The 27,085-nt window shown below is 46.3% G+C and overlaps 2 protein-coding genes across 2 annotated transcripts in view; both read left to right on the top strand.

Annotated features, from left to right (window-relative positions):
* myzap (myocardial zonula adherens protein) overlaps positions 1-2,733 on the top strand; it is a 139,206-nt gene extending 136,473 nt beyond the window's left edge. Inside the window, exon 14 of the mRNA XM_072470719.1 lies at positions 1,266-2,733. Within this exon, the coding sequence (XP_072326820.1) occupies positions 1,266-1,350 (85 nt within the window). The 3' untranslated portion in view covers positions 1,351-2,733. The remainder of the gene's footprint in view (positions 1-1,265) is intronic.
* Positions 2,734-14,960: 12,227 nt separating this feature from the next.
* polr2m (RNA polymerase II subunit M) lies at positions 14,961-25,986 on the top strand. Its single transcript, XM_072470720.1, has 4 exons — positions 14,961-15,143; positions 17,586-18,314; positions 21,017-21,227; positions 21,882-25,986. The coding sequence occupies exons 1-4, from the start codon at positions 15,031-15,033 to the stop codon at positions 22,029-22,031; spliced, it is 1,203 nt and encodes a 400-aa protein (XP_072326821.1). The 5' UTR covers positions 14,961-15,030; the 3' UTR covers positions 22,032-25,986.
* Positions 25,987-27,085: the final 1,099 nt, after the last annotated feature.

Raw genomic sequence — 27,085 nt, 5'->3', positions numbered from 1 at the left:
GCTGAATTCTCCCTCCGTGTACCTGAAAAGGCGCCGGAATGTGGTGACTTGAGGCTTTTCACAGTAACTTCATTGCAGTGTTAATGTAAGCCTACTTGTGACAATAAAGATTATTATTATTCTATCGTCATTTTGGAACCTAGTTTCTGCAGAGAAACATTCTGTACCTCTGGCAGGCAGAGAACAGCAATATTTCTCTTTCATTGTTACCAATGTGAATATTCTGCAAATATGCCAAACCTGACAATATATCAAGGTTATTTGTATTGTTTTAAATATAAAGAAAAAGCAGAAAATATTTGAGGGGAAAAGAAACACAGCAAATTGTACAGAATCCTACAGGAGGCAATTCAGCCCAACTGTTTCAAGACTTACCTAATAAGTCCCACTCACCCATTCCTTCCCCATAACCTTGTAAACTGTTTATTTTCAGTTATATGCACAATTGCATTTTGAAAGATCTGCTTTCACCATCCTTTCAGGTAGTGCACAGCAACTCATTGTGTAAAAGAAGTTCTCATCTTCCCTCTAGTTCTTTCACCAATTACCTTAAATCTCTGCCTTCTGGGTACCAAACCCCCGCCAGTGGAAACAATTTCTCCTTTATTTACTCGAGCAAAACCTCTCAGGATTTTAAGCACCGCTATTAAATCTGGACAAGCCAGAGCAGAAAAGATCTAACCATCATATAGTTTCTCTCTTAGCTTCCCTTGAGGTCAGGGGGGACAAGAGTGCTCCTCTGGATAGCATGAAGAAAGTTTGGTAATCCCTGCCCCAGACTCAGACGACAAGGCTATCCTGGAGGCCCCCCTCCCAATGACTTCTTTGCTGCCGATATTATGCTGCTGCCTAATGGCTGGCTGCTGCTTCCTGACAGTTACAGGTGGCAACTGACCAGGAACAGTTTTTTTTAAATTTAGAGTACACAATTCTTTTTTCCCAATTCATGGGCAATTTAGCGTGGCCAATTCATCGGCATCTTTTTGGGTTGTGGGGGTGAGACCCATGCAGACACGGAGAATGTGTAAACTCCACATGGACAGTGACCCGGGGCAGGATCAAACCCAGGTCCTCGGCGCCATGAGGCAGCAGTGCTAATCACTGCACCACCGTGCTGCCCCCAGACCAGGATCAGGTTGACAAAGGCCTACATATGGATGGTTTGCCACCTATGCTGAGTTAAAAGTGGGGCTTTTTGCTTTTGATTTCCTCACATGTATGAAAGCTTAACTACCTTATTCCTTAATTTTTTTCTGCTTATATAGGATTACTCCAGTAAAAAACAAACAAACTGCAACAACACCATACATGAGGCTAATGGAATTAAGTCTCCAGAAAGAGACACACTGAAAATGCTATCTTTCTGCAATATCGACGTTCGGATGGGTGCGTGGTGCTGCCGCAGCAGCAGCCTTTAGCCGCTTCGATTAGAGCTGGCGATGCGCGGAATGGTGGAGCATGAAGGTGACTTCTTTATCAAACAAGTGCAATCCCATTAAAATTGAAGGATAAAAGGCCTCTGTACTAATCCACTCATGTCAGGCAATCACTATTTTACATGTGAGTTAAACAAAAGACAATACAATATTTATTATCGATATATATTTTGTATTATGTGTTTATGTTTATTCAGGAACTGTAGTCACTTTTATGAATGTGTGTATATATGAATGTGTGTATATATGAATATGTATATATGAATATATATATTTGATTTACAATCAGGGAAAAAACAATCCATTAAGCGGTCTTTCAAAATAATTCTCACTACTGTGCTAAAATGTGTACTGACAAAATATGTAAGCTGTTTCCTCACCTTTAGCACTGCAATTAGGAAATTAAAGTTCTGCTTAGATCCATGAAGTATACAATCTAATGTAGAAATGTAATTTTGAATGAAATCTTTATTAATGGAACAGAAGTGAATTGTGTATAAAGATTGTCGATGTTGTGTATGAACACTACGGAAACTGGTTTATTTCAAATCTTACCATTTCGCATTCCTCCCGATAAAAGGGAGAGAAGAGAAACCTGAAAAGGCGCAAGAGTGGAGGTTTGACGATCCAAAGTGTTCCAGACACGGCTTTTGTATAACTAGTTGAGAGACTGAGCCTGGAAATGCCGCTCTTCTTTGGGCAGAAGAATAGCCTGATTTGACTGTGCAGTGAAGGATTTGGGGCAGGACTGCTTACAATGGGTATTCAACCCTTTATCGGGTTGCGCAGTATTCCATTTGGAAGTAGGGACAGGCTCTCGTCAATAATGGGGCTCGGTGTCAGTTGGCCAAAGTTTCAAATCGTTGATCAAAATGAAAGATACTACGTTAAAAGCATGTGGGAAGTTTCAGAACAGTTGCTATCAGACAGAAATAGCCTCAAACTCATCAGAGTGGTACTAATTTGACCAAATTACTGGGTCATCTGATTTAGGTTAGATTTGAACTGAGATAGGTTTATTCTTTCATTGGAGTCACTGAATAAGGGTGAGGCAAAGTACATGTAAATAAATATTAATAACATGAAGCAAACTAAACCTAACTCGGACTCCATGTGTGCTAAACCACTGCCCAGTCAAAACGGTGCACATCCTTCCAGCTGTTTGCTCAATGGTGACCTGTTTAAATGGCGATTAGTGACCTGTTTAAATGGAGATTATCAACAACAGATTGCTGTTTGTTAACATTTACCCATTTTTCTCATCTGTACCAATTAAAGAAATGTATCTTTCTTAAAATGGCTGTAAAGTACCCATGTGTCTCCCCTGGGAACAATTTACATACAGTATGGCAATGTCCATCATGTAACTTCATACATGATGTGTACTATTAGAATCATAAAACACCTACCGTGCAGAAGGAGGCCATTCGACCCATCAAATCTACACCGACCCTCTGAAAGAGTACCCTACCTCGGCCCACGATCCCACCCTATCCTAGTACTCCACCTAACCCGATACTAAGAGGCAATTTGGCATTGCCAATCCACCTAACCTGCACATTTTTGGGCTGTTGGAGGAAACTGGAGCACCGAAAGAAAACCCACGCAGACATAGGGAGAATGTGCAAACAACACACAGACACCCAAAGTTGGAACTGAACCCGGGTGCCTGGTGCTGTGAGGCAGCAGTGCTAACCACTGTGCCACCGTGCTGCCCTTGTCAGATGAAAATAATTACCATCTGAACTGGAAGGGACATGAACACCTTGAACCCGGTTCATGGTAAGATTCAATGTGGCTTAGGGCAGCTGTCAATGAAAACGGAGACAGCTTTGGCATTTTTAGAACTTGCGTTAAGGTAAATCATGGTCTCTAATCTGTCCCATTTATTGGGTCACCTGGAGTTTTTACTGCGCTCCAGACTGATCCACCGCTCAGCATTCTGCATAAAAACATTAGGCTCAATTTGAATTTAAAAAAAGCTCAACTTTTTATTTTATTTGATTAAAGGAAGTATTGATAGAGCACCTTTCACCTCACGACCTCTGAAAACACATCACAGCCAATTAGATACTTTTGAAATGTTGACATTGTTGTAATACAGTAAATGTGGCAGTCAAATCTGCACACAGCAAGGTACCACAATGACTATATAATATATATAATTTTAGTGATATTGGAAGACTGATCAATCATTTCCAGGACTCCGGGAGAATTCCTCTGCTCGTCTTCAAATAGTGCCATCCACCCGCGATAGAAGACAGGGCTTTGGCTTAATTTGTCTTATGCGCTCAAGTTTCCCTGGAGTGGGGCTTGAATGTGTGACCGATTCAGAAAGGCTACCACTGAGTGAGGGCTGAAACCATGCTAATTCAGGGGAATAATCAGAATTAAAGCACGATGGTGGACTTTGCCTAACTCTCACGCCACAACTTTTAAAAATAAGAGCATGTAAAGTTGAAATTCACCATCTTCCAGGATACTATTGTCCACGTAGATCTGGAAATTACCACTGGCAAACCTGATATACCACTATTGAGGGTAAACCGAGGAAGAGCAATTTTGTTTCTTGATAAAGCACACTAAGCATTATCTTATCAAGGTAGTATAGTTAACATTCACAACACGAAAGGAATAACAATAGGCAGATATGGTTAAACTGGATGTTTCCAGTTCCAGATAAAAACAGACGGTTTTCTTCATTAAGGATCACACAAAACAACAGAGCTATTTCCTTTTATATGAGTTCCATATCATCTTGGAAGAAACCAAATCCTCTGCTTGTTATTCCAGCTTGAATGCTGATGCCACACGGCCTGCTCCATTGTTCCAATTGCAAATTCTACAGCTGTAGAGTGGGTAATGAAAACAAGAAAATCTTTCCGCCCTTCACATTGCTATATTCTCTAAAAACAGGTGGACCGGCTGTTAATGAACACTGAAAATCTCAACACATTTACATGTTGTGTAGGCATCCATTTCATAGATGAACATATGCAGAATCTTCCCACCAAATTCCTGATGAATCTGTGCTAATTAGGCAGCAGGAGCAGGTGCACATTAACATTTCCCACCAAACTGCTAATAAATCTGCTTTAATTAGCCGGGAAGAGTGAGGATAGATTCATTCAAAGCAGTGGCAGGGGTTCACCAGGGTTTTCTCGTGAGATTTTATTGTTTGGGCCTATCTTGTCGGGCTGATCGGCAGGCGTTCAAATCATGGGCGGCATTTCAGTTGCCTGATTTGCACTTTGGCATTGCATGACTTGTGGCTCTCAAACCCACCCCCGACTCTTACGCAATTTCCAGGATCAGAATTATAAATTGGACAAGAGTCATGTTGGTGGCCCAATTCGGGATGTCGAACACGGGAGGGAGGCTGGTCCAGTTTGAGAATGAGCCCAATTTAAAGGGCAAATGGATGCCAGACCTGAGACTGCTGTGCCTCAGCCTCCATAATCTGAGCAGAGGGCAAGAGGTAGGGTTGGTCCCTGTGCCAGGGCAGCCCCCCATCTTACTTTCTAGAGGAATCTCTTCACGGACTATGACTTTCTGTCCTTGGTCAACATTATGCTCCCCCTTCCCCCCCCCTCCGGTGCTCTTCTGCAACTTGTTGCTGCTATCAATTATGCATTCCCCCTGCTGCTGGCACTGAGGACCATTTCCCAGTCTTTCATGTTGGTGGATGCAGTGTGACTCTGTCCCAATGACAATGGATGCCCTCTCTGCAATGAAAATACCTCCCTCATGATGTGTTACCGATGGCACATTGAAACGTAAAATGCTACTAATGAGCTCCGTAACGGCCGTAAGTGGTTTATTATCATAGAGTACACATTTACTATTGTCATAGAATTTACAATGCAGAAGGAGGCCATTCAGACCATCGAGTCTGCACCAGCCCTTGGAAAGAGCACCCCACACGTCTACCCTGTCCCAGTAATCCCACCTAACCTTTTTGGACATGGGCAATTTAGCATAGCCAATCCACCTAACCTGCACATCTTTGGACAGTGGGAGGAAACTGGGGCACCCGAAGGAAACCCACGCAGACACGGAGAGAATGTGTAAACTCCACACAGTCACCTTAGGTTGGAATCGAACCCAGGTCCCTGGTACTGTGAGGCAGCAGTGCTACCCACCGTGCCACCTAAGTAGTCACTATAATCCCAGATGACCTTTAAGGGGGAGAGCTGACTGGTGGTGATTTAACCTGAGGGTCACCACACCTCAGGCGAGGGGCAAGGTTGAGAAGGCGGGGTCTTCATGAATAACCTCAACCGGTACAGGAATTGACTTCCACGCTGTTGGCCTTGTTTTGCATCACGAACCAGCCGTCCAGCCAACTGAGCTAAACTGCTCATCTGAGAGGTTCTTGGTGGAGTTAGCAGTGCCGCCCTTTGAACAGGGACAGTTCAGAGAAAACATCAAAGCTGCACTAGAGGCGGGCTGGTGAGCGGTGAAGCCATGTGCTTAGCGTTCTGGAAAATGTTGTCACCGTAATAAACTTTAAATAAATGCTGTTGACATTAAACAATACCCGACAATGTCATGTAGGACAAGCTTGTATTTAATGCTTTTAAGGCTGTTTCATGGAGATTAGCTCTGGAGTAAATATCTTCTTTGCAATTGAGCCCTTGCATCTGTCAGCCATCAAGAAAGAATTACAAAAATCTGAACGACGATGTGAAACATATTGAAGGCATAATGATCAACCTAGTAGCTAGATATAATTACTATACATGACAAATATAATGATGACAAACACCAGAGTACCGTCACTAATTTAAAACAGTGCTCTGAAGTATTTGTCTAAAAGCTGCAAGTACAATTTATTAATTGTAATTTAATATCGGGTGCAAGCCTCCAAAATTACTTTATTTAAACAGCTACATGCATAAAATATGTCATCCTACGCTCATCAGTTTTGCAAAAAGAGAATTAAACGAATTTTGGCAAAACACACATTGATACAGAGGACAGTGGAGTATCCCAAATCATGATGTCATGAGCAGAGTGCTGCAGACCCCTGGATGTTTGAGAGACTGAAAGGGCCAGTTTTCAAATCATGTTATGATGATCAAAAGATGCCTGAGTTTTTCTGTAGATGCAAGGTAAGCTTGTGCTGTTTAGAACTGTTGTAACCTTGTGTTTTGCACTGCTGTTATATTTTTGTGTGGAGCATAAATACCAATGCTCAGTGCTGTTAATTCAAGGTTATGCGAGTGGGAACTTCAGCATGTTGGTGATTGAGTGCAGGGTTGTGGGGCCTCTAAGGGGCCCTGTGATTTTCAAGATTTGCCTTTGACAGAAAATGATTACACAATCAACAATTTGTTCAACTTGTGTAATTTATTTAATTCAACCCACTTCAGATAGGGATGAACTAAGGACTTGAGTGATGCACTTTGGGATGCTTTGCTATTTCAAAGGCACTATATAAATGCAAGTTGCTGCTGTTCTATTCCAAACCAGAATCCTAATTACTCTTTGCAATGTTAGATAATTTCAACGATCTGTCCATCAATACACACTTTGTTCCTGTTATGTACAGAGATTGGCATCATTTGGTTTACAGTCCCAATGCTAATTCTTTTTACCTGCTGTTAGACTTCACCTCATTGACACACAAGGAACTGCGCTCCGAAAGCTAGTGATTTGAAACAAACCTGTTGGGACTTTAACCTGGTGTTGTAAGACTTCTTACTGTGCTCACCCAAGTCCAACGGCAGCATCTCCACATTAAATTTAAAAAAGGAAACAAATTTAGGGACAAAGCAAAAAAGGGCCACTCCTGTTAGGGGTACTGCCCAAACATAACAAAGATCAATGGAAACTTAAAAACATCAAATGAGAGTACACATAAAGGGGTCAATAAAGCATCCCAACCCCTGTGGTGCCCACCGGGAATGGAAGGCCTCGATGGTGCCAGTGGACACCACATGCTCCCTTTCTAGGGACACCCGACCACAAATGTAGCTGTGGAAGACAGGCAGACAGTCCAGTCGGATGACCCCCCTCATTTTCCTGGGAATCCGTGAACCGGTGCAAATGGTGATTGTATGGCACGGCTGCAAGCAATACCCTCCACCTAGGTTTCCAAGATTGAGGGGGAGGACTCCTCCATAGAGGGACCTCCAGTGGGGACCTCTGTCACCAGATGGCAACAAAGGCACACCATGGAGTGTCCTGGCGACCTGCGAGGGTAAGGAGGTGAAGAGTGTGCAGCGGCAGTCCATACATGAAACCACTCTGTGCAGTGTGAAAAGCATGGAGGGCATTTCTGTGAGGCAGCTAGGATTGTGGGACACCAGCCCCCAAGGGAGGTTTCGCTGGCTGGGACAAATGTGGAATTCTGTCTTGGCAGGGGCTTGCTCAGATGGGATACCACCGCACACCTGCGCGTCCTCCAAACCGCGAGTGCCATCAGATCGGAGCACGACCGTTTTGAGGTCTCAATGGCACTGGCCGGATGTCCACCTCTGCGCATTGTGCTAACTCGTGGGGTGCCTTCCAGCCCACTCCTCCGCCACCCGGCACGTCACTGATCCTGGTCACCCCGGCAGCTACAGCTCGTTCCTCCGCTAGACACTTGAAATGGTATTGGTGGATGTGTGGGTTCCTTTTTAAAAAAAAAAAAAATTTAGAGTACCTAATTCATTTTTTCCAATTAAGGGGCAATTTAGCATGGCCAATCCACCTACCTGCACATCTTTTGTGTTGTGGGGGTGAAACCCACGCAAACACGGGGAAAATGTGCAAGCTCCAGTGACCCAGAGCCGGGATCGAACCTGGGACCTTGGCGCCGTGAGGCAGAAATGCAAACCACTGCGCCACCGTGCTGCCCCTGAGGTGTGGGTTTCTGAGCAGCGGCTCCCTGACAATCACCATTCCTGACCGGGGGGGTAGCGAGGTGCGGTGCGAGGTGACCACGTTCCAGACTTTGAGCAGGTCCTGATAAAAGACGGGCCGTGCTTGCAGAGGGTAACAGAGACCCTGCAGATCTATGAACAGGAGCTGCACGTCATAATTCAGGCCGAGCAACTGCCGAAAAAATGCATCGGCAGGGCACACCACTGTGGAGGGGCTCAACGTAAAGGTGTGAAGGCATACCAGCGCCTGGCCGCCCTCCCTAAGCAGGAGACTCAGAACCTCAGCAGCAACTCAGTGCAGTCTCTTGTCCCAGAAGAACTCTACAAGCATTCCCTGGAGCTTTGTGTCAAAATCAGGGGGAGGGGTCAAAGTGACGAGCCGGGACCACAACAGTGAGGCTATCAGCAGGTTTATGATAGGAACTAGACCCCTGTGAGACAGCACTCGGAGCAGTCCTGTCCAGTGTCTCAAGCGAACGATGACCTTGGCCTCCAGCTCCTGCCAGTTAGCCGGCCAGAGATGGACTCCCAAATAGAGGAGGCTAGTCCTGATCCAGATGAAAGGCCTGAGCTCCTCTGGGAGGGGGTCCATCTGCCATGGACCAAACAGGTCAGCAAGCTCAGTGAACATGAGGAGCACGTCATCAGTGTAAACTGAGAGAACCACCTCAATGCCTGGCCCGCGCAGAACAGTCACGACGCCTCCTCCGCAGGAGGCGCAGGAAAGGCTCCACGCAAATAGAATAGAGTTGGCCAGGCAAGGGGCAGCCCTGGCGCACTCCTCCCAAAGTGAAGGGGCGCCATCGGGGATGGTTAACCTTCACGAGACACTGGCAGTGTATAGAAGTTGGATCCGGGCGACGAAATGCGATCCAAACCCAAATGCTTGCAGAGTCCCGAATAAAAATTGAACAAATTAAAAGTCAAATGCCTTCTGCTGGGCAAGGGACAGAAAAGCGCTCGACATACTAGCCCTCTGCGACTGATGGATCAGGTCCTGGGTCAGTTGTCGTAGATTGTGCGTCCGGGGATCGTGTAGGACTGGTCAGGGTGGATAATGTGGTCCAGCACGGTGCCAAGGCGGAAACACATCGCCTTGGCCAAGATCCTGTAGTCCGTACTTAGAAGGGAGACTGGTCGCTAATTTTTAAGGTGGCGGAGATCCCCCTTCTTTGGCAGCAGGGTAATGCTGGCCCTGCTCCACGAGAGGGGCATCTCCCCAGTTGCGAAACGTTCCCCTAGGACCCCCGCATAGTCGCTCCCCAGGACCTTCCAGAACACCCTGAAGAACTCCACGGTCAGTTCATCCCGTCCTGGGGTTTTGCCCCTGGATAGGCTGCCGAGGGCATCCGTCAGCTCTTCCAGGCTTATAGGGGCATCAAGCCTCCCGGTGCCCTCTGGGCTGACCAGCAGTAGGTCCGCCCACGAAACTCTACAAGCATCCTCGTTGGACGAATCCAGGAAGAGGGCGCTGTAGAAGCTTCGGATTTGGGCCCTGACTTCCTCCGGATCTGAGACGAGGGACCTGTCGTCGGCCAGCAGCCTAAGGAAATGAAATGAAAATCGCCTATTGTCACGAGTAGGCTTCAATGAAGTTACTGTGAAAAGCCCCTAGTCGCCACATTCCGGCGCCTGTTCGGGGAGGCTGGTACGGGAATTGAACCGTGCTGCTGGCCTGCCTTGGTCTGCTTTAAAAGCCAGTGATTTAGCCCAGTGTGCTAAACCACGTCGTGGGACTTGTCAGGTTGCAGGTCCTGCAGCGCGCCCTTCTTCTCTCTGTACACCAGCCGCAGGGCCGGGCCTCATCAGGATGACTGAGGTGTGACTCCAGATCGAGCAAAGAGGGGCCTCTTTGTCGACCCCCTCGCGTACGCCTGACAGAAGGTACGCACGTGAGTCTTGACAATGTCCCACCATAGCTTCAAGAAGCGGAGGCCCCCCTGCGTCCTTCTCCAGCCGGCCGAGAAGTGACAAAACAAGCCCAGGAACCACTCGTTCTCAAGCAGCAGGTTGTTACAGTGCCAGTGCGCGGAGCGCGCGACAGGACGAGCCCCGCCCACACCAGACGGCGGTCCGAGCACGGCACCTGCTGCGGCCTTGAAATGTAAAGGCAGTCAATTCTGGACGCTCCAACCCCAGGTCTCACAAAGGTAAAGATGCTGGAGTCAGAATGGAGAGTCCGCCAGACGTCCACCAAGTCAAAGAACCCGACCAGGTTCCTTAACTCCACCACCACATAGATTATCATAGAATTTACAGTGCAGAAGGAGGCCATTCGGCCCATCGAGTCTGCACCGGCTCTTGGAAAGAGCACCCTACCCAAGGTCAACACCTCCACCCTATCACCATAACCTAGTAACCCCACCCAACACTAAGGGCAATTTTGGACACTAAGGGTAATTTAGCATGGCCAATCCACCTAACCTGCACATCTTTGGACTGTGGGAGGAAACCGGAGCACCTGGAGGAAACCCACGCACACACGGGGAGGATGTGCAGACTCCGCACAGACAGTGACTCAAGCTGGAATCGAACCTGGGACCCTGGAGCTGTGAAGCAATTGTGCTATCCACAAGGCTACCGTGCTGCCCACATGTTGCTGCACTGGGTACCGAGGCTGTCCTTTGTCCCAAGGGTGCAATTAAACCCCCCCACTAGGAAAGATCCTTATATCTGCTCGGGATAAGGTACTCAGTCCGGTTGAAGAGGTATACAAAGCACTCTTTCGTTTTCAAGAATTCACTTAATACGTTTGCATAAAATTAAATCGAAAAACTTTTGAGAGTACGCTGTAAAGTCCTTGAGATACGGAAGAGTGAAAGAAAAAGGCTTCAAAATAAAAATAATTCCAGAAAAAGCTTACAAAAAAAAAAAGTCATTTCAACAAAGACTTGAAAAGTAATTTTCACAGATGCTTCAAGAATCTAGGAAGGCTAAAATTCTTCTCATAATCAGTCATACGGATCACATTCTTAAGGGAATCTTTATCTATGGTTCAGCCCCTTATTTATTTTCATTGGTTCAAATTCTCAGCTGAGGAATTCTGATTCATTCAAACAACTGTTTGTCACGTTTGTCAAGATTTGTTATCCAAGCATTGGTCATTACTTAAAATTCATTAATATCCATCAAATTAATTAAATGTCTACGTGTAGCTGCAACATATGCCATTCCTACAAAGATAAGGTGCTTGCATTAATCTTGCTTTTGATTTATTTTTATTACTAAATATTTTGTGGAACAATGGTCTATTCATTACGAAGGCCTTTATGCAAGTCTTCTTTTGAAACAATATTAGCTTTGTACAGCAATTCTCACATTTTTGTATCTGAAACTATGACTTTGGCTTTGTGGATATTCCATTTTCTGTGTAAGTGCTGAATTTAAAAATGATACTGCATCAATTGTTAAGGGTCCCAAATAAATCAATGAAGCAATCAATAAATCTGTAATCTATCAGTTCGCCAGACGTCCACCAAGTCAAAGAACCCGACCAGGTTCCCACTGAATGTTGCCACACTGGATATTGAGGCGGTCCTTTGATCCTTTGTCCCGAGGCTGCAATTAAAATCCACCCCCCCCCCCCCCCCCCCGTGCCGGACAATGCACTCGCCCACGTCGATGGTGCTGAGATGGACACTTGCTTGAAGAAAGTTGTCTGCTGTTAGCAAGCCTGGGGAGTGCAGATAGTCACAAAGTGAAGTACCCCCCCCCCCTTGCACTGGCTCCTTGACCCTCAATATCTCCGGCTGAAATATGGGGCCAACAAGATAGCCACCCTGCCTAAACAGAGGTCAGGTGACTCATGACTTGGTCACGCGCATCACCGTCCCCCTTGCTGACCCACACTGAAGCGATGCCAAGCCCAGTATCTGCTGCTGAGGTGTCAATGGGCCCTGGATGAGGTGGAGTGTCTGTGGGGTGAGGTGTTTCAGTAGTCCCTGAGCCGGTGCTCCATGGCACGAGGTTCACTAGGCCGACGGGGTCGGGGGGGTGTCTGGGGCTGATCGCCACCTCACCTTTTTATGGGTCTTGCGGCCTGGCGGATGCCTTCCCTCCTCCACACCGGCAGCCTAGGTGTCAGTAGGCGGTGGTACGTTCAGTGAGGGAGAGAGGACAGCGGTGCCAGCCGCAGCCGCCTTGGTGTCGGAGGCGGCTTTGGAGGAAGGGCCATTCTTCTGCACACGCCCCAGCTTCTTGCAAGCATGGCACCACACAACACCCACAGATCAAAATATATGGAAAATCTCCCCTTGATGGGAGATTTCAAATCCCCCTCTAATACGTGGACGAACGTTGGCGCCGGAACGAGTAGATGTGCCTGAGGGAAGCATCCGTCAGGCCAAGAGGGAGCAACGCCACCTCGGAACGCACCTCCCCCAGGAGTTGGGAGGTGATGGAGGAGCTCCGTAGGGTGGTGGGGCAGCACATTCAAAAGGATCCACCACCATGAGCCCCTTTTCAAGGTCTAGGTGGACCGCCTGCTCGCCCGTCAGGAAAAACATGACCTTCCCATACATGAGAGAGGCGACTACAATGGCCGAGGGGCCTGGTCATTGCGTGAAAGGATGCCTCTATGGTCATGGTGGGGTAAGCGTAGCACTTGACCCCAGCTTCCGGGTTAGCAACCGGAATGGTGGCAGGGCTGTAGTAGAGGCCGAGGGGGCCACCACCCCCGCATAGGTGAATTTAGACGGCCCTGCCACCGGTGTAGATGGAGTAGCTATCAGGGCAAGTGCCACGTCCACCTCAATGTGGGCTTTGGCGTGTCAGCAATCGTAAATAGACAGTGGGATGTGGTGGGGTGGAAAGAGTGGGGCAGTATAACACACTCTTCACCCCCAGAAAGGCAAGCAGAGGAGCGAGAAAGTCCAAAGATGTGCAGGTTATGTGGATTGGCCATGATAAATTGCCCTTAGTGTACAAAAAGGTTGGGTGGGCTTACTGGGATAGGGTGCTCTTTCCAAGGGCCGGTGCACTCGATGGGCCGAATGGCCTCCTTCTGCACTGTAAATTCTATGAAACGGAAGAGACAAAGCAAGGGACACAGCGGTAGGAGAATGGTGGTACAGGAGGATGGGGCGCTGTGGATGGGCTGGTGCCTGAGATGAGAGACTCAGGATGGGAGGATGGGCGAGCGAAAGCAGATCTTCAGCCCGGGAGAGGCCCATCAAATACACAGCCCATACTCCCATCTTAGAGCAAACACACTGTTTGAAAGTAAGCGCTGGTGTGCGAGATCTTCAGCCTGGAAGGGGCCCAGCAAACACACAGTTTGTGCTCCCATCCTGGAATGACCACACCAATGAAAAAGCAGAGGTCTGCCCTGCCAAAAGAAGCCACAGTGTGCGAGGTCTTCAGCCCGGGAGGGGCTCAGTAAATACACTGTCTGCTAGATTTCCCTGATACAACAAGAAACAAACTACCACCTCACTGAAGGCAGTTGTTGATGGCTGGGAGGACCCGGCCGAGCAGGGCCCTCAGCCCAGGAGACCCAGCAAGCAAGCAGTCCAGAGGGCTCCGCTCCCACCTTGGTCTTTAAGTTGCCTTCTTCGCCTTCTCTCCTTCCTTCCCTCACACCTCTCTCCAGTCAGCTGAGCAGCTAACAGCACTGGGAACAGGCTGCAAATTGATGAGCAAGAGAGAGAAATGAGGCGGTGGTTAGCACTGCTGCTTCACAGCGCCAGGAACCCAGGTTCAATTCCAGCCTCAGGTGACTGTCCATGTAGAGTTTGTACTTTCTCCCCATGTCTGCGTGGATTTCCTCCGGGTGCTCCGGTTTCCTCCCACAGTCCAAAGATGTGCAGGTTAGGGTGGATTGGTCATGTTAAAATGCCCCTTATGTGTCTAAAAATGTGGAGGTTAGGTGGGGTTATGGGGATAGGGTGGGGGAATGGGCATAGGTAGGGTGCTCTTTCAGAGGGTGGGTACAGATACAATGGGCCAAATGGCCTCCTTCTGCCTCGTCGTGATTCTAACTCTTGGGGTGAAATTAAGGGCCAGCCTGCAGGAAGAAGGGCGAGAGTGGGGGAAACTGCCAGGCCAGAGTTGAAAAATGGCAGTGGGGGTGTTGCTCATAATGTTTTAGATTTTAATGGCATCAAGGGGTATGGGGAGGAAGCAGGAATATGGCATTCAGATCGAATGGCGGGACAGGCTTGAAGGGCCGAATGGTCCACTCCTAGCTTCTACGAACATCTGCCAAGTTTAAAGGTCCGAATTACAGGATGGACAGCGTCTCGGCACCACGCAGTCCAGGACACAGAGCGGGAGGCCTCATCCCGTAAAATAAGGGGTGGTTGGTCAGCATGAGCAATAAAGTGGGGTTGAGGTAGGTCAGCCATGGTCTTATTGAATAGTATCAGCTTAGGGGGCCCTGCTCCTCTCTATTCTTCTTTCAGTGTAAAACTTTGTTATTCACTTATCATGTTTATCAGCAATCGACTCGTCCATTGAGGGCTGTTTGTCGATGTGGTTTATAAAAAGGCCGGAGCTGTCAGCCGAGTCCTGGCGAGGGGATTTGCTCCATTGCTAACGGTGTTGTTCCAGATACAGGGAACAATAAAGTTGCAGCAAGTTGAAAGCGGCGACTTCCGGCTCGGGGGCAGCTTCCGGTGTCGTGGCGGCGACATCCGGTTTCGGGGCAGTGATGTCCGGTGTCATGGCGGCCGCTGGCCGCTGCTGAACGGAGTCGCGGCGGTAACGGCTGTTGGCCTCCGGTAATGATGTCAACGGCGCTGACAGAGCGCCAGGGCCTGGTGGGGGATTTACAGCACAAATCCAAGCAGGAGCTGCTGGAACTGTTGAGGCGGCAGAAAAACCTTCTGGCAAATCGGTGAGGGGCACGGTGCTGGGTGTGGGGGAGGAAAGGGTCGCTCTGCCGAATAGTCCAGCGCTACAGGAGCGGGTCTCTGCTGCGCCCCCCCCCCCCCCCCCCCCATGATCCGAATTCCACAAGCACCAAATCTAAAAAGCACCTTATCCGTGTCTGGCGCTGGGAACTGTTGATGAGATCTTAACATATCAGCCGTCCGTGCAGGGGGGTTCCTGAGCAGACTGTCGAAGTCAACTGACAAACAAGCACCATGATGTTGTTTGGCTGGTGATGGGAGGACTCTTTCTCCCCGCGCCCCCCATCATCACACGTGCTGTAGTGAGGAAGGGACCAAACACCTGTCAGCCATCTCTTTCTGGACTGTGTCTTTGTCATGCAGGTCTGCAAAGAGATGCAGTGGTTTTAGAAATATAGAAAGCAGGAGTACACCATTCGGCCCTTTGAGCCTGCTCTCCCATTCAACATGATCATCGCTGATGCTCTATCTCAATGCCATACTCCAGTGCTCTTCCCCATACCCAATACTCCTTCGCCCCCCCCCCCCCCCCCACCTCCAGAATCTAGGAATCTTCTATTTTCTTGTTAAATTATCTATTTCCTCAATTGACAAGGTGCATTCTGAGCAGCTTCATGACACACGACTGACTCAACGCTCGATGGGCTGTTCTCAGGGGCGCACAACAACATAAATATCAACTGCTGCTGGGGACCAATACCTCAGAGAAAGATGTTCTTTGGTCTGGCCAAATCTTATTGGCCTTCCAGTGCAGAGAGTTCACCATGACTAGGTGCTGCAGCCGGCACATTCCAAATTTATCCTTGGTCAAAGCTTTGACAAAGAGTCATCCAGACTTGAAAAGTTAGCTCCCTTTTCTCTTCACAGCTGCTGTCAAACCTGCTGAGATTGTCCAGTATTTTCTGTTTTTTCAGATTCCCGCATACGCAGTAATTTGCTTTTATCTCTAAACTTATTAAATTTGTACGCTTATGTGATGTACCCGTACAAATTTTGTGAATGAAGTAATTTTTTGGCAAAAGGAAAATCAATAGTGACGAAACAAAGAACCAGTAGACCTTGACCCATGTTTGCATCACTCGCCAAATGTACCACTCATAATGTTTTGAGCCGTACAGCTGGTTTATAAATAGACTATTCAATGCAGGACTCCATAGATTAATCTCCATAGAAACTGGGGTTGCTCTTAAGAAAATAGAAGCTTGAGAGGAGATTTTATAGAATTATTCAAAATCATGAGGGTTCTCATAAATACATAGAAGATAGGAGCAGGAGGAGGCTTTTGGCCCTTCGAGCCTGCTCCGCCATTTATCATGATCATGGCTGATCATCAAACTCAATAGCCCAAGGGGCAGCACGGTGGCGCAGTGGGTTAGTCTTGCAGCCTCACAGCGCCGAGGTCCCAGGTTCGATCCCGGCTCTGGGTCACTCTCCGTGTGGAGTTTGCACCTTCTCCCCGTGTTTGCGTGGGTTTTGCCCCCACAACCCAAAGATGTGCAGGATAGGTGGATTGGCCATGCTAAATTGTCCCTTAATTGGAATAAACGAATAGGGTACTCTAAATTTTTTTTTTACTCAATAGCCCAATCCTGCTTCTCCCCATAACTTTTGATTCCATTCACCCCAAGTGCTATATTTAGCCGCCGCTTGAATATATTCAATGTTTTCGCATCAACTGCTTCCTGTGGTAATGAATTCCACAGGCTCACCACTCTTTGGGTGAAGAAATGTCTCCTCATCTCTGTTTGAAATGGTTTACTCTGAATGTTCAGACTCTAACCCTGGTTCTGGACGCACCCACCATCGGGAACATCTACCCTGCATCTACCCTGTCTAGTCCTGTTAAAATTTTATAAGTCTCTATGAGATCCCCCCCCCCCCACCTCATTCTTCTGAGCTCCAACAAGAATAATCCTCACCTCGTCAGTCTCTCCTCGTAAGACAGTTCCGCTATCCCTGGAATCCATCTCGATAGAGAGAAACTGCTTCCTTTGGTGGAAGGGTCAAGAACCAGAGGGCAGTGATTTAAGTGACACGAGGAAAAGATTTTATTTTGTGCCGCGTGTAGTACTGTCCAAGAGTGTGGTGGAGGTAAATTCAATTGCGGCTATCAAAAAATAATTTCTATTTGCACCTAACGAGAAAACAATTGCAAGGCTGCAGGGGAGTGGGTCTTGCTCAATTGCTCTTGCAGAGAACTGGCATAGAATGGGCCATATGGTCTTTTTCAGTGCTGTGACCATTTTATGAATCATTCTATGTTCTTGTGGGTGAAAATGTGACATGGAAACTAAATTCAGAAGACATAAACTTATATTGGGTTATTGAAAACCTAGATCAAATGGACTTGCTCTCTTTAAATATGTTTGATTTCTTAGCAGCAATGATTTAATCTAACTGTATCCAATTACCCGTTGTTTGTTCAGGAGGTTTATCCAAAGCCTGCCAGACAAGGGTGAGCGAATCGCTGGGTTTATAGAGAAACTGGAAGCAGCAATTTCCCGGCATGAGGAAGTGGAGCGAGCAGCTGAACTGCTTTCAGTTATCAAACTGGAGTTTCAAAAGAAGCAGAGGGTGATAACTTCTGACAAGGAGGAAACTCTCCGGCAGGAGAGCACAACCTCAACTCTAACACCAGGACAGGTTGTCATAAAACAATTGAAGGCTTGCGATGAAGCTGAGAAAGATGAAAATATTTTGTCAAAGGTTGAAGGCGTAGGAGCTAATAACAGAGATGAGTTAAATCAGGGAAAACACCGAGTATTGGAAAAAGAACAAACTGCTTCAGCTAAGAGGGCTACAAAAAGTGAGAACTCTCTTGATTCTATGGTGGACAGCCAGAGAACCATATCTTTTAAGCAGGAAAAACACAGTCACATCCATCAGCCCGTCACTGCAAATGACCTGGAAGCAGATTCTGTCAGCAGTGCTGACTTGCTTACTGATAGGCTTGACAATGTCACTCTGACAGATAATGGGCACAGAAAAGTACCTCATAAAATGCATGAAGATCCATCTTTAACCAGTAAGGTCAAATGTAATGACAATCCCTTTCAAACTCTGCATCAAGAAAAGAAAAAATCTCATTACGTTGGAATACTGGAGCACAGAGCCGAGAACCCAGTGGTGAAAAGAGCACAATTTAAAACTAACCAGTAAGTTTCATCTCCAGTTTGAGGTGCTGTACATGTATCTTGATCCGCTTATCTGCTGACTGAATTTTCAATGTGTTGTTAGATCTTGCAATTTAGGTCCAAAATATTGGAGTTTCTTTCGGACCTATTATTCCAGAATTTTCTATTCATATAATTGTTACTACGTTGTCGCTTGCTTGGTTACTGCTTATCGTAAGATTACAGCGATAGAAATCTAGAGGAATCAGTGCTCACATTTCAGATCTTCAAGACAAAATCTTTACTGTTGGTGTATGTCTGCATTTGTGTTTCTGTGTGGATATAATAGGAGCCCTTGCTGCAATTTTAATGAAGTTTTAGTCTACACAAGGGCAGCACAGTAGCACAGTGATTAGCACTGTGGCTTCACAGCGCCAGGGTCCCAGGTTCGATTCCCACTTGGGTCACTGCGGAGTCTGCACATTCTCCCTGTGTCTGCGTGGGTTTCCTCTGGGTGCTCCAGTTTCCTCCCACAAGTCCCGAAAGACGTGCTTGTTAGCTGAATTGGACATTCTGAATTCTCCCTCTGTACCCGAACAGGTGCCGGAGTGTGGCAACTAGGGGGTTTTCACAGTAACTTAATTGCAGTGTTAATGTTAGCCTACTTGTGACAATAAAGATTATTATTAATATTAATAAAAATAATTACTCACCATCACCTACAGGAGCGTAATTAGTGATGGGCGATAAATGTTGGTGTTGCCACCTTGTGAATGAATTTAACACCACAAGCCCGGTGGTGGCGGCAACGCTAAAGATCTGGGGGCAGTGGAGACGACACAGGGGAGCGTTGGGAGCCTCGGTGTGGTCCCCGATTAGGGATAACCATCGGTTTGTCCCAGGAAGGATGGACGGGGGGTTTCAGAGCTGGCATCGGGCAGGGATTAGAAGAATGGGGGACCTGTTCATCGATGGGACATTTGCGAGCTTAGGGGTGCTGGAGGAGAAATTTGGACTACCCCCGGGAAATGCCTTCAGGTACATGCAAGTGAGGGCGGTTGTGAGGCGGCAGGTGAGTGAATTCCCGCTGCTCCCGGCACAGGGGATTCAAGACAGGGTGATATCGGGCATATGGGTCGGGGAGGGCAAGGTGTCGGCGATATACCAGGAGATGAAAGAAGAGGGGGAGGCTTTGGTAGAGGAGCTGAAAGGTAAATGGGAAGAGGAGCTGGGGGAGGAGATTGAGGAGGGGCTGTGGGCTGGTGCCCTAAGTAGGGTTAATTCCTCTTCCTCGTGTGCCAGGCTTAGCCTGATACAGTTTAAGGTAGTGCACAGAGCGCATATGATGGGGGCGTGGCTGAGTAGGTTCTTTGGGGTGGAGGGCAGATGTGGGAGCTGCTCAGGAAGTCCGGCGAACCATGTCCATATGTTTTGGTCATGCTCGGCACTGGAGGGGTTCTGGAGGGGAGTTGCAGGAATAGTATCTAAGGTGGTGAAAGTCCGGGTCAAGCCAAGCTGGGGGTGCAGGAGGCGAAAGAGGCCGGCATTCTGGCCTTTGCGTCCCTAGTAGCCCGGCGAATGATCTTGTTAATGTGGAAAGAGGCGAAGCCCCCCAGCGTGGAGGCCTGGATAAATGACATGGCAGGGTTTATCAAGTTGGAGAGGTTAAAGTTTGCCTTGAGAGGGTCTGCGCAGGGGTTCTACAGGCGGTGGCAACCGTTCCTAGAGTATCTCGCGGAGCGTTAGATGAAGGTCAGACAGCAGCAACAGCAACCCAGGGGGGGATATCTTTCGAGGGGGGGGGGGGGGGTTCTGGGGAGCATTTGAGCAAGAAAACACATGAAATGATCTGGAAAACTGACATGTACGGGTGGAATCCAATGTACAAAGTTCTGTATCATATTGACTTGCCATGTTCATGTCTTGCTATGCAAGCTTTTTTTCTTTTCTGTTAGAGGGGGGGGGGTTTGTAAGGTTGAAAAATTGTGTTTAAAAACTCTTAATAAACATTTTTTTTAAAAAGTGAATTAATTTAAAAAGGTATTGACTGTGACTTTCAGCAGTCAGGAATATCAGCACCAAATGCGCTTGTGATTCTACTGTTTAGGCTACCTACTGATTCATTAATCTAATATAAACTAGTTATTTCCTGCCTTAAACATTTTTTAAAAAAGCACTCTATCGGGTGTCACCAATTGTTATCTGTAGTTTATTATTTTCATGTTCTATTCAAGGAATGTATCCGAAGTGCAGTTCCCGCACCAGCCTCCCCGAACAGGCGCCGGAATGTGGCGACTAGGGGCTTTTCACAGTAACTTCATTTGAAGCCTACTTGTGACAATAAGCGATTTTCATTTCATTTTACAGTTGTCTCATTCACTAATTAGAAATAGATCCTATTTTTAAGCTATTTTCTGTTCCCTGTGCCTTGTGAGCTGCAGGTTCACAGGAATGCATGGTGTGTGTCTTGCTTTTTAAATGCAAAAGGCTGTCTTGGTGTAACAGTGCAATTCTGCTTACAATTAAGGATGAAAGATTTTAATCGAATCCTTGTAGCTAGATTTTCTGCTGCTGATGCTACATGAAGACATGAACCTCTTTTTAAATACTATAATGTTCTTACAATCTCAGAGTAGTTAGCTGTAAGAAAACATTGCCTTTGTAAAGCTATCTATCGTCTTTTTCTCCAGGTTGAAATTCCCTGGTTTTTTTCTGTATAAATATCTGTTTCTTTTTTGCACCAGCCCAATACCAGAATCCCCCAGTTCATCTGCAGACCAGTCACCTGGCAGATCTGCGCTGATGCTGTCTCCAGCAGAACGAAAGCGAAGGGACCGAAAGCACCTGGATGAGATCACAGCTGCTAGACTGCCGCCACTTTACCACTCTCCTGCTCAACTACTGTCTCTCGAAGAGTCTGGCGAACTACAGATATTACAGAAGCAAAAATATGAGGTATGAGCAATGAACCACGGTGGCATAGTGGTTAGCACTGCTACGTCATCGCACCAGGGATCCAGGTCGATTCTGACCTTGGGCGACTGTCTGTGTGGAGTTTGAACATTCTCCCTGTGTCTGCGTGGGCTTTCTCTGGGTGCTCTGGTTTCCTCCCACAGTCCAAAGATGTGCAGGTTAGGTGGATTGGCTGCGCTAAATTGCCCCTTAGTTTCCAAAGCTCAGGTGGGGTTGCGGGTTGGAGTGGTCCTACGTAGGGTGCCCTTTCGCAGGGTCAGTGCAGACCCGATGGCCGATTGGCCTCCTTTACCCCCCCCCCCATTGCTTCTGTATTCTCAGTGCTGGTATCAAACAGCGTTTTGTTCAAATGTTAGGAAAATGTTTTGTTGCGATTCCATACATAGAGACGTCTAGAAAGTAAATTCCTTGGGCGGGATTCTCCGTTTTGCCGGCACCTGGGGGTTTCCCGACGGCGTGGGGCTGCCCCACAATGGGAAACCCCATTGACCGGCTGGCGTAACGGAGAATCCTGCCGGCTGGTTGAGGCTGAAAAATGGCGTGGCGGGGTGGAGAATCCAGCTCTTTATGTCCCAACAGGAAACTCTTTGCTTTTTGCCTTGACCTTCAAATTAAAAGAAACATTCTCTTTTGCAGTCCACACAGGCCAAGCTAGCAGCGGAAAAACTAGTGCAAAGATTGAACATTAAAGTAATGAACTTTGACCCGGAAGGTGCAGCTACTACAGCATTTCGAGGATATAGGGATCGGACAGACAGTAATTCTTCAGAAGAAAATTTAAGCTGACAGCTGTCCTTCCAATAATGAAAGATCGATAGTTGTGCTCCTGTAGTGGCACTTCAGATTCTGGAAATATGTTCCCCTTTAACGATATCTATGCAAATGCTCTTATTACAACAGAGGCTAACACTTTTTGTACCATTTTAATTGAATTGCACTAATGTAAGTATATTCTGTAAGTGGCATTGATGAGAAATCTTGGACAGTGTGAAAAGTGAATAAGTGCATCTTTGCACAATTGAAAGTGCTAACCGCGACGACGTTCAGTTTGCATCAATATGGTCCATTTCATTTGCTTGTACCATTTCTGAAATGCACATTTTTGTTAATTCAGGCAGGAAGCTATTTTTCTATTTTCCAACGGTGTGAAAATACCGATCAGAAGTGTCTTGTGTGCTCTGTTACATGAACTGTTTTAACTTAAGTGAGAAATTGTGGAGAAAGATAAAGTTGGGACAACTATTTCAACTATTGGATATTGCTATTAAATTCTGTCACTAAAACAGTGGGTTCAGTAAATTGCAACATTTGAATTACTACTTTTGTACGGCAACTTGGTTACAAACTAAATTTGTAGATTGAATAACTAACCTGATCCACTCGATTGGACTGATTTTCTTTTCAGTGTAGTTGGCAAAAATGAGTATGATCCCAGAATACTCCAGTGCAGAAGAGCCCCTTTGGCCCATCGAGTCTGCACTGATGCATGAAAGGCCCTGACCTGCCCACCTAATCCCACTTGCCAGCACTTGGCCCATAGCCTTGAATGTTATGGCGTGCCAAGGTACTTTTTAAAAGGATGTGAGGCATTCTGTCTCTACCACCCTCCCAGACAGTGCATTCCAGACCCTCCCAGATAGTGCATTCCAGACACTCGCCACTTTCTGGGTAAAAAGGCGTTTCGTCAAAACCCCTCTAAACCTCCCACCCCTCACTTTGAACTTGTGTCCCCTCGTAACTGACTTCAACTATGGGGAACAGCTGCTCCCTATCCACCCTGTGCATGCCCCTCATAATCTTGTATACCTCAATCAGGTCACCCCAAAATTTTCCCTGCTCCCGAGAAAATAATCCAAGCCTTTCCAATTTCTTTTTATAACTTAAATGTTCCATCCCAGGCAACATTCTGGTGAATCTCTGCACCCCCTCCAGTGCAATTACATCTTTCTTATACTGTTGCGACCAGAATTGCACACACTACTCCAGCTGTGGCCTCATAAAAGTTCTATACAGCTTCATCATGTCCTCCCTGCTTTTGTCATCAATGCCCCCATTGATAAAAGCGAGTGTCCCATTTGCCTTTTAACCTGCCCCTCTGCCTTTAGAGATCTATGGACAAACACGCCAAGGCCCCTTTGTTCCTCGAAACTTCCCAGTGTCAGACCTTTCATAGTATACTTCCTTGTCAAATTACTCCTTCCAAAGTGTATCACCTCACTTTCCAGGCAACACAAAAATCACAATTTCAAGCACATTTTGTGTTCAATGCAACTCGTGTTGCTGTGACCTTTTGCTAGTTTAAAAAATATTGCATTTGAAGCAGGCCTATTCCCACAACATTGGCATTGTCCCCACTGTGCATTAATAACCATACCGAGTTTCCCCTCATTTCCAGGTCTTCAGATAGACTTCGATTTTTCTCTTGGTGCAAGGACTCTAAAGCTACATTTTAAAACCTTTTAAATGTGATTTTTATTTTAAGGAGCTGACTGATGTCTCCTTGAGTACCCATGTTTCTATGATCTCTGCCTTGAATATAGTCAACGACTGAACACCCTCAGCCTGAAGATCCACGAAAGAACCCTTTTGAGTGAAGAAGTGATCCCTTTTCAGCTCCATCCCCTTATTCTGAAACAATGGACCCTAGTTCCCATCTCCTCAGTCAGGGGTAATATTCCCCCAGTGTCTACTTTGCCACGTCAAGCCTCTTAAGAATTGTGTGTATCAATGGGATTACTTCTCATCCTTCCAAAGCATATGGCATTTCTTTGTATACTTTTATTATACGTAGGTATGCAAATCAGGTTTGAGCAGAAACTTGGGCGGGGGGGGGGGGGGGGGGCATTTTCAAAATGGGTGCAACATTGCACCTGAATCAGCAATTAAGCCCAGAACGGAAACTCAGCCCCATTATGTTACCAACCCTTTTGATTGTATGACATGTATCAAGTCTCTGCAATTCATTCGTAAAACTCCTTCTTGTACATTTGCTTTCAGCTCCTTCACGTCAATTACTTCAGTGGTCAGCCTGTATAATGTAAATTAATCCAGGAGATTGAGGGGATGGGCACCTGACCTTTGACACTCTCGTGTTCCAGTTATGTTATTTGCGGCCTTAAGTGTTTTGTGCTTGCAACCATCACACTCGTGACCTTTGTTTGGACACGTTGAGCTGCTCCCCTTGAGTAACAACGAACTGTTTTTATTTCAACCGGTTAATTTTCATCTAATGCTTAGGATAATGTTCCATTAAGAAAATTGGCATCTTCAGGAGAGGAGAAAAGGTGACCTATTCCGGAATAATTTTCTCCAAAGTAACTGGGAGAGTTGCAATCCCGATAATCAGTGATTGCATTCAAATTTAAATATTTTAAAGCTATGTATTTTGCAATGTTATTTACCAGCAAGACATTCATACAAGAAGATGATTAATATTCAAATTTTTATATAAGAAACATTTTACCTATTTCATTTTCTCCCCTTAGCAAACTTGGCCGATTAATTATATATTCTATCTTCTTGCTTAGAGTTGGCGATATCACAACCCATGGCGATAAATTGAAAGTTGTTGCATTTGGACGACAAGCCCTTATGCTCCAGCACGAGCTGTTTTAGATTCTATTTATTGGACGCTGTTTCATGTTTCTGCAAAGAAAGATACTCTTTTGTGCATTTACTATAAAGTCAAACTCCATTTTTCTGAACAACTGTCTAATTCTGCTTGTGCTTTCATTGTGTCGGCATCACAGACAAATAATCGTATCCTGCTGTCATTTACATGGGTAATCCTAGATAAACATGCATGGCCTGCTGAGATGGTAGTCCTGATAACGTAAACTTAGAAATGGAAATAATCTGAAGGTGTGTCTTTAAGTGACGGGACTCTATATTTATTTTGACAGCTTGCTCCATTATGGGATGTCCTTGGGGAGAAAGATTGTTAATGTCTTGAAACAAATGGCCTTTGTAATTTTTTGTTGATGGCCACATTGTGTTCTGTCATTGCCAGAGAACACCAGGTACTTGTTTCTGTCAATTCCTACTAGTCTATTTCAAATTTTATGTGACATGGTCTATGTTTCTCCGCCCTTTGCTGTAAAGATTTCCCTTCCAAATCTTTAAACAGAGATGTCCCACTGGTATGTCCCATGCTGATTCGTACAGAGTCATGTGGCACGCCTTTGGATCGTTTCAATCTTGTTTATGTCTCTCACAGCACAGTGGTTAGCACTGCAGCTTCACCGCGCCAGGGACCCGGGTTCAATTCCAATCTTGAATGACTGTCTGTGTGGAGTTTGCACATTCTTCCAGTGCCTGCGTGGGTTTCCTCCGGGTGCTCCGATTTCCTCCCACAGTCCAAAGATGGGCAGGTTAGGTGGACTGGCCATGCTAAATTGCCCCTTAGTGTCCAAAGGGTTAGCTGGGGTTATGGGGATCGAGATGGGGTGTTTTCCTGGGTAGGGAGCTCTTTTGGAGGGTTGGTGCAGATTCGATGGACCATATGGCCTCCTGCACTGTAGGGATTCTGTGATTCTATATAAGCATCCCACATACAACTTGTCTAAACTAGGACTGGATGAACAAATGTTTAGTAAGCTATAACTCTGATATTTTTATTGGAATACCAAAGATTCCTCCTCAGAAATCCAAGAACCGTGTTTTCTTTCACTGTTATTTGCTGAATATAGAATCTGCATTGCCGATTGTTTTTAAGATCAATAAATTGGAGAACTTGATTACAGACGCTATCTTTTGGTGGTTCTTTTTGGTGGCTATGTTAATGATATAACGTTTGTGACATTGGATACCATCTGCCATTAGTCCTGCCATCTTTGCAATTCCAGTAGATCATATAGTAGTGAACTGATATGACCTTGAGTTTCCCCTGATGTGTGAACCACATAGTCATCGGCAAATAATTGTACATTGCTTTTTAACTTTTATGTTTGTCAAGAAAAGTAAAGGTCACAGTTCCCCAGGGCACTCTGGAGAGGATGATTTTCCCATCATATGCCACACTTTGTTTTTCTATTGGTAAGGAAGTGCCAGATCCAATTTGATAATGTGCCCATAATTCCATAGTGGTGAAGTTTGGACAAGAGTTTTTCATGAGGAGCTTTGTCAAAGCCTTTTGCAAAATAGTGCTGCGTGGTAGTTTGTTCTCTTTCAAGACTTGAAGCAAGGTCACTGACCGTCTAAAAGCTGTGTTTCAGTAGATCACCGTGGATGGCACGGTGGCACATTGGTTAGCACTGCTGTCTCACAGCACCAGGGACCCGGGTTCAATTCTGGCCTCAGGTGACTGTGTGTGCAGTTTGCACTTTCTCCCCGTGTCTGCATGGGTTTCCTCCGTGTGCTCCGGTTTCCTCCCACAGTCCAAAGATGTGCAGGTTAGGTGGGTTGGCCATGCTAAATTGCCCCTTAGTGTCCGAAAGGTTAGGTGCTGTGACTGGGTTACAGGGTGAGGGGGAGGTGTGGGCTTCAGTGGGGTGCTCTTTTCCAAGGGCCAGTGCAGACTCGATGGGCCGACTGGATTAGGGTTAGGGTCTGCACTGTAAATTCCATGATTCACAACTGAGGAACCATACTGGCTTATCTACCTGAATATTGCGAGCTTCAAAGTGCTTCATGACAATAGAATAAACACTATGTTAAAGATCTTTCACCAGCATCATGTTAAAATTACAAGTCAGTTTTGGCTGCCTTTTTATCCCTTTTTTTGAATATGCCACAGATGTTAGCTTGTCTCTGCTGCATTGGTAAGTGGCCAGCGTTGATTCATTTCTGAAAGAGATTGGTCAATAATGCAGCCAGTTCATCAGCTGCGAGCTTTAAAATCC

This window comes from Scyliorhinus torazame, chromosome 12 (genome assembly GCF_047496885.1).
Source record: "Scyliorhinus torazame isolate Kashiwa2021f chromosome 12, sScyTor2.1, whole genome shotgun sequence".
Lineage (NCBI taxonomy): Eukaryota > Metazoa > Chordata > Chondrichthyes > Carcharhiniformes > Scyliorhinidae > Scyliorhinus > Scyliorhinus torazame.
This window is presented reverse-complemented; position numbering and strand designations above follow the sequence as displayed.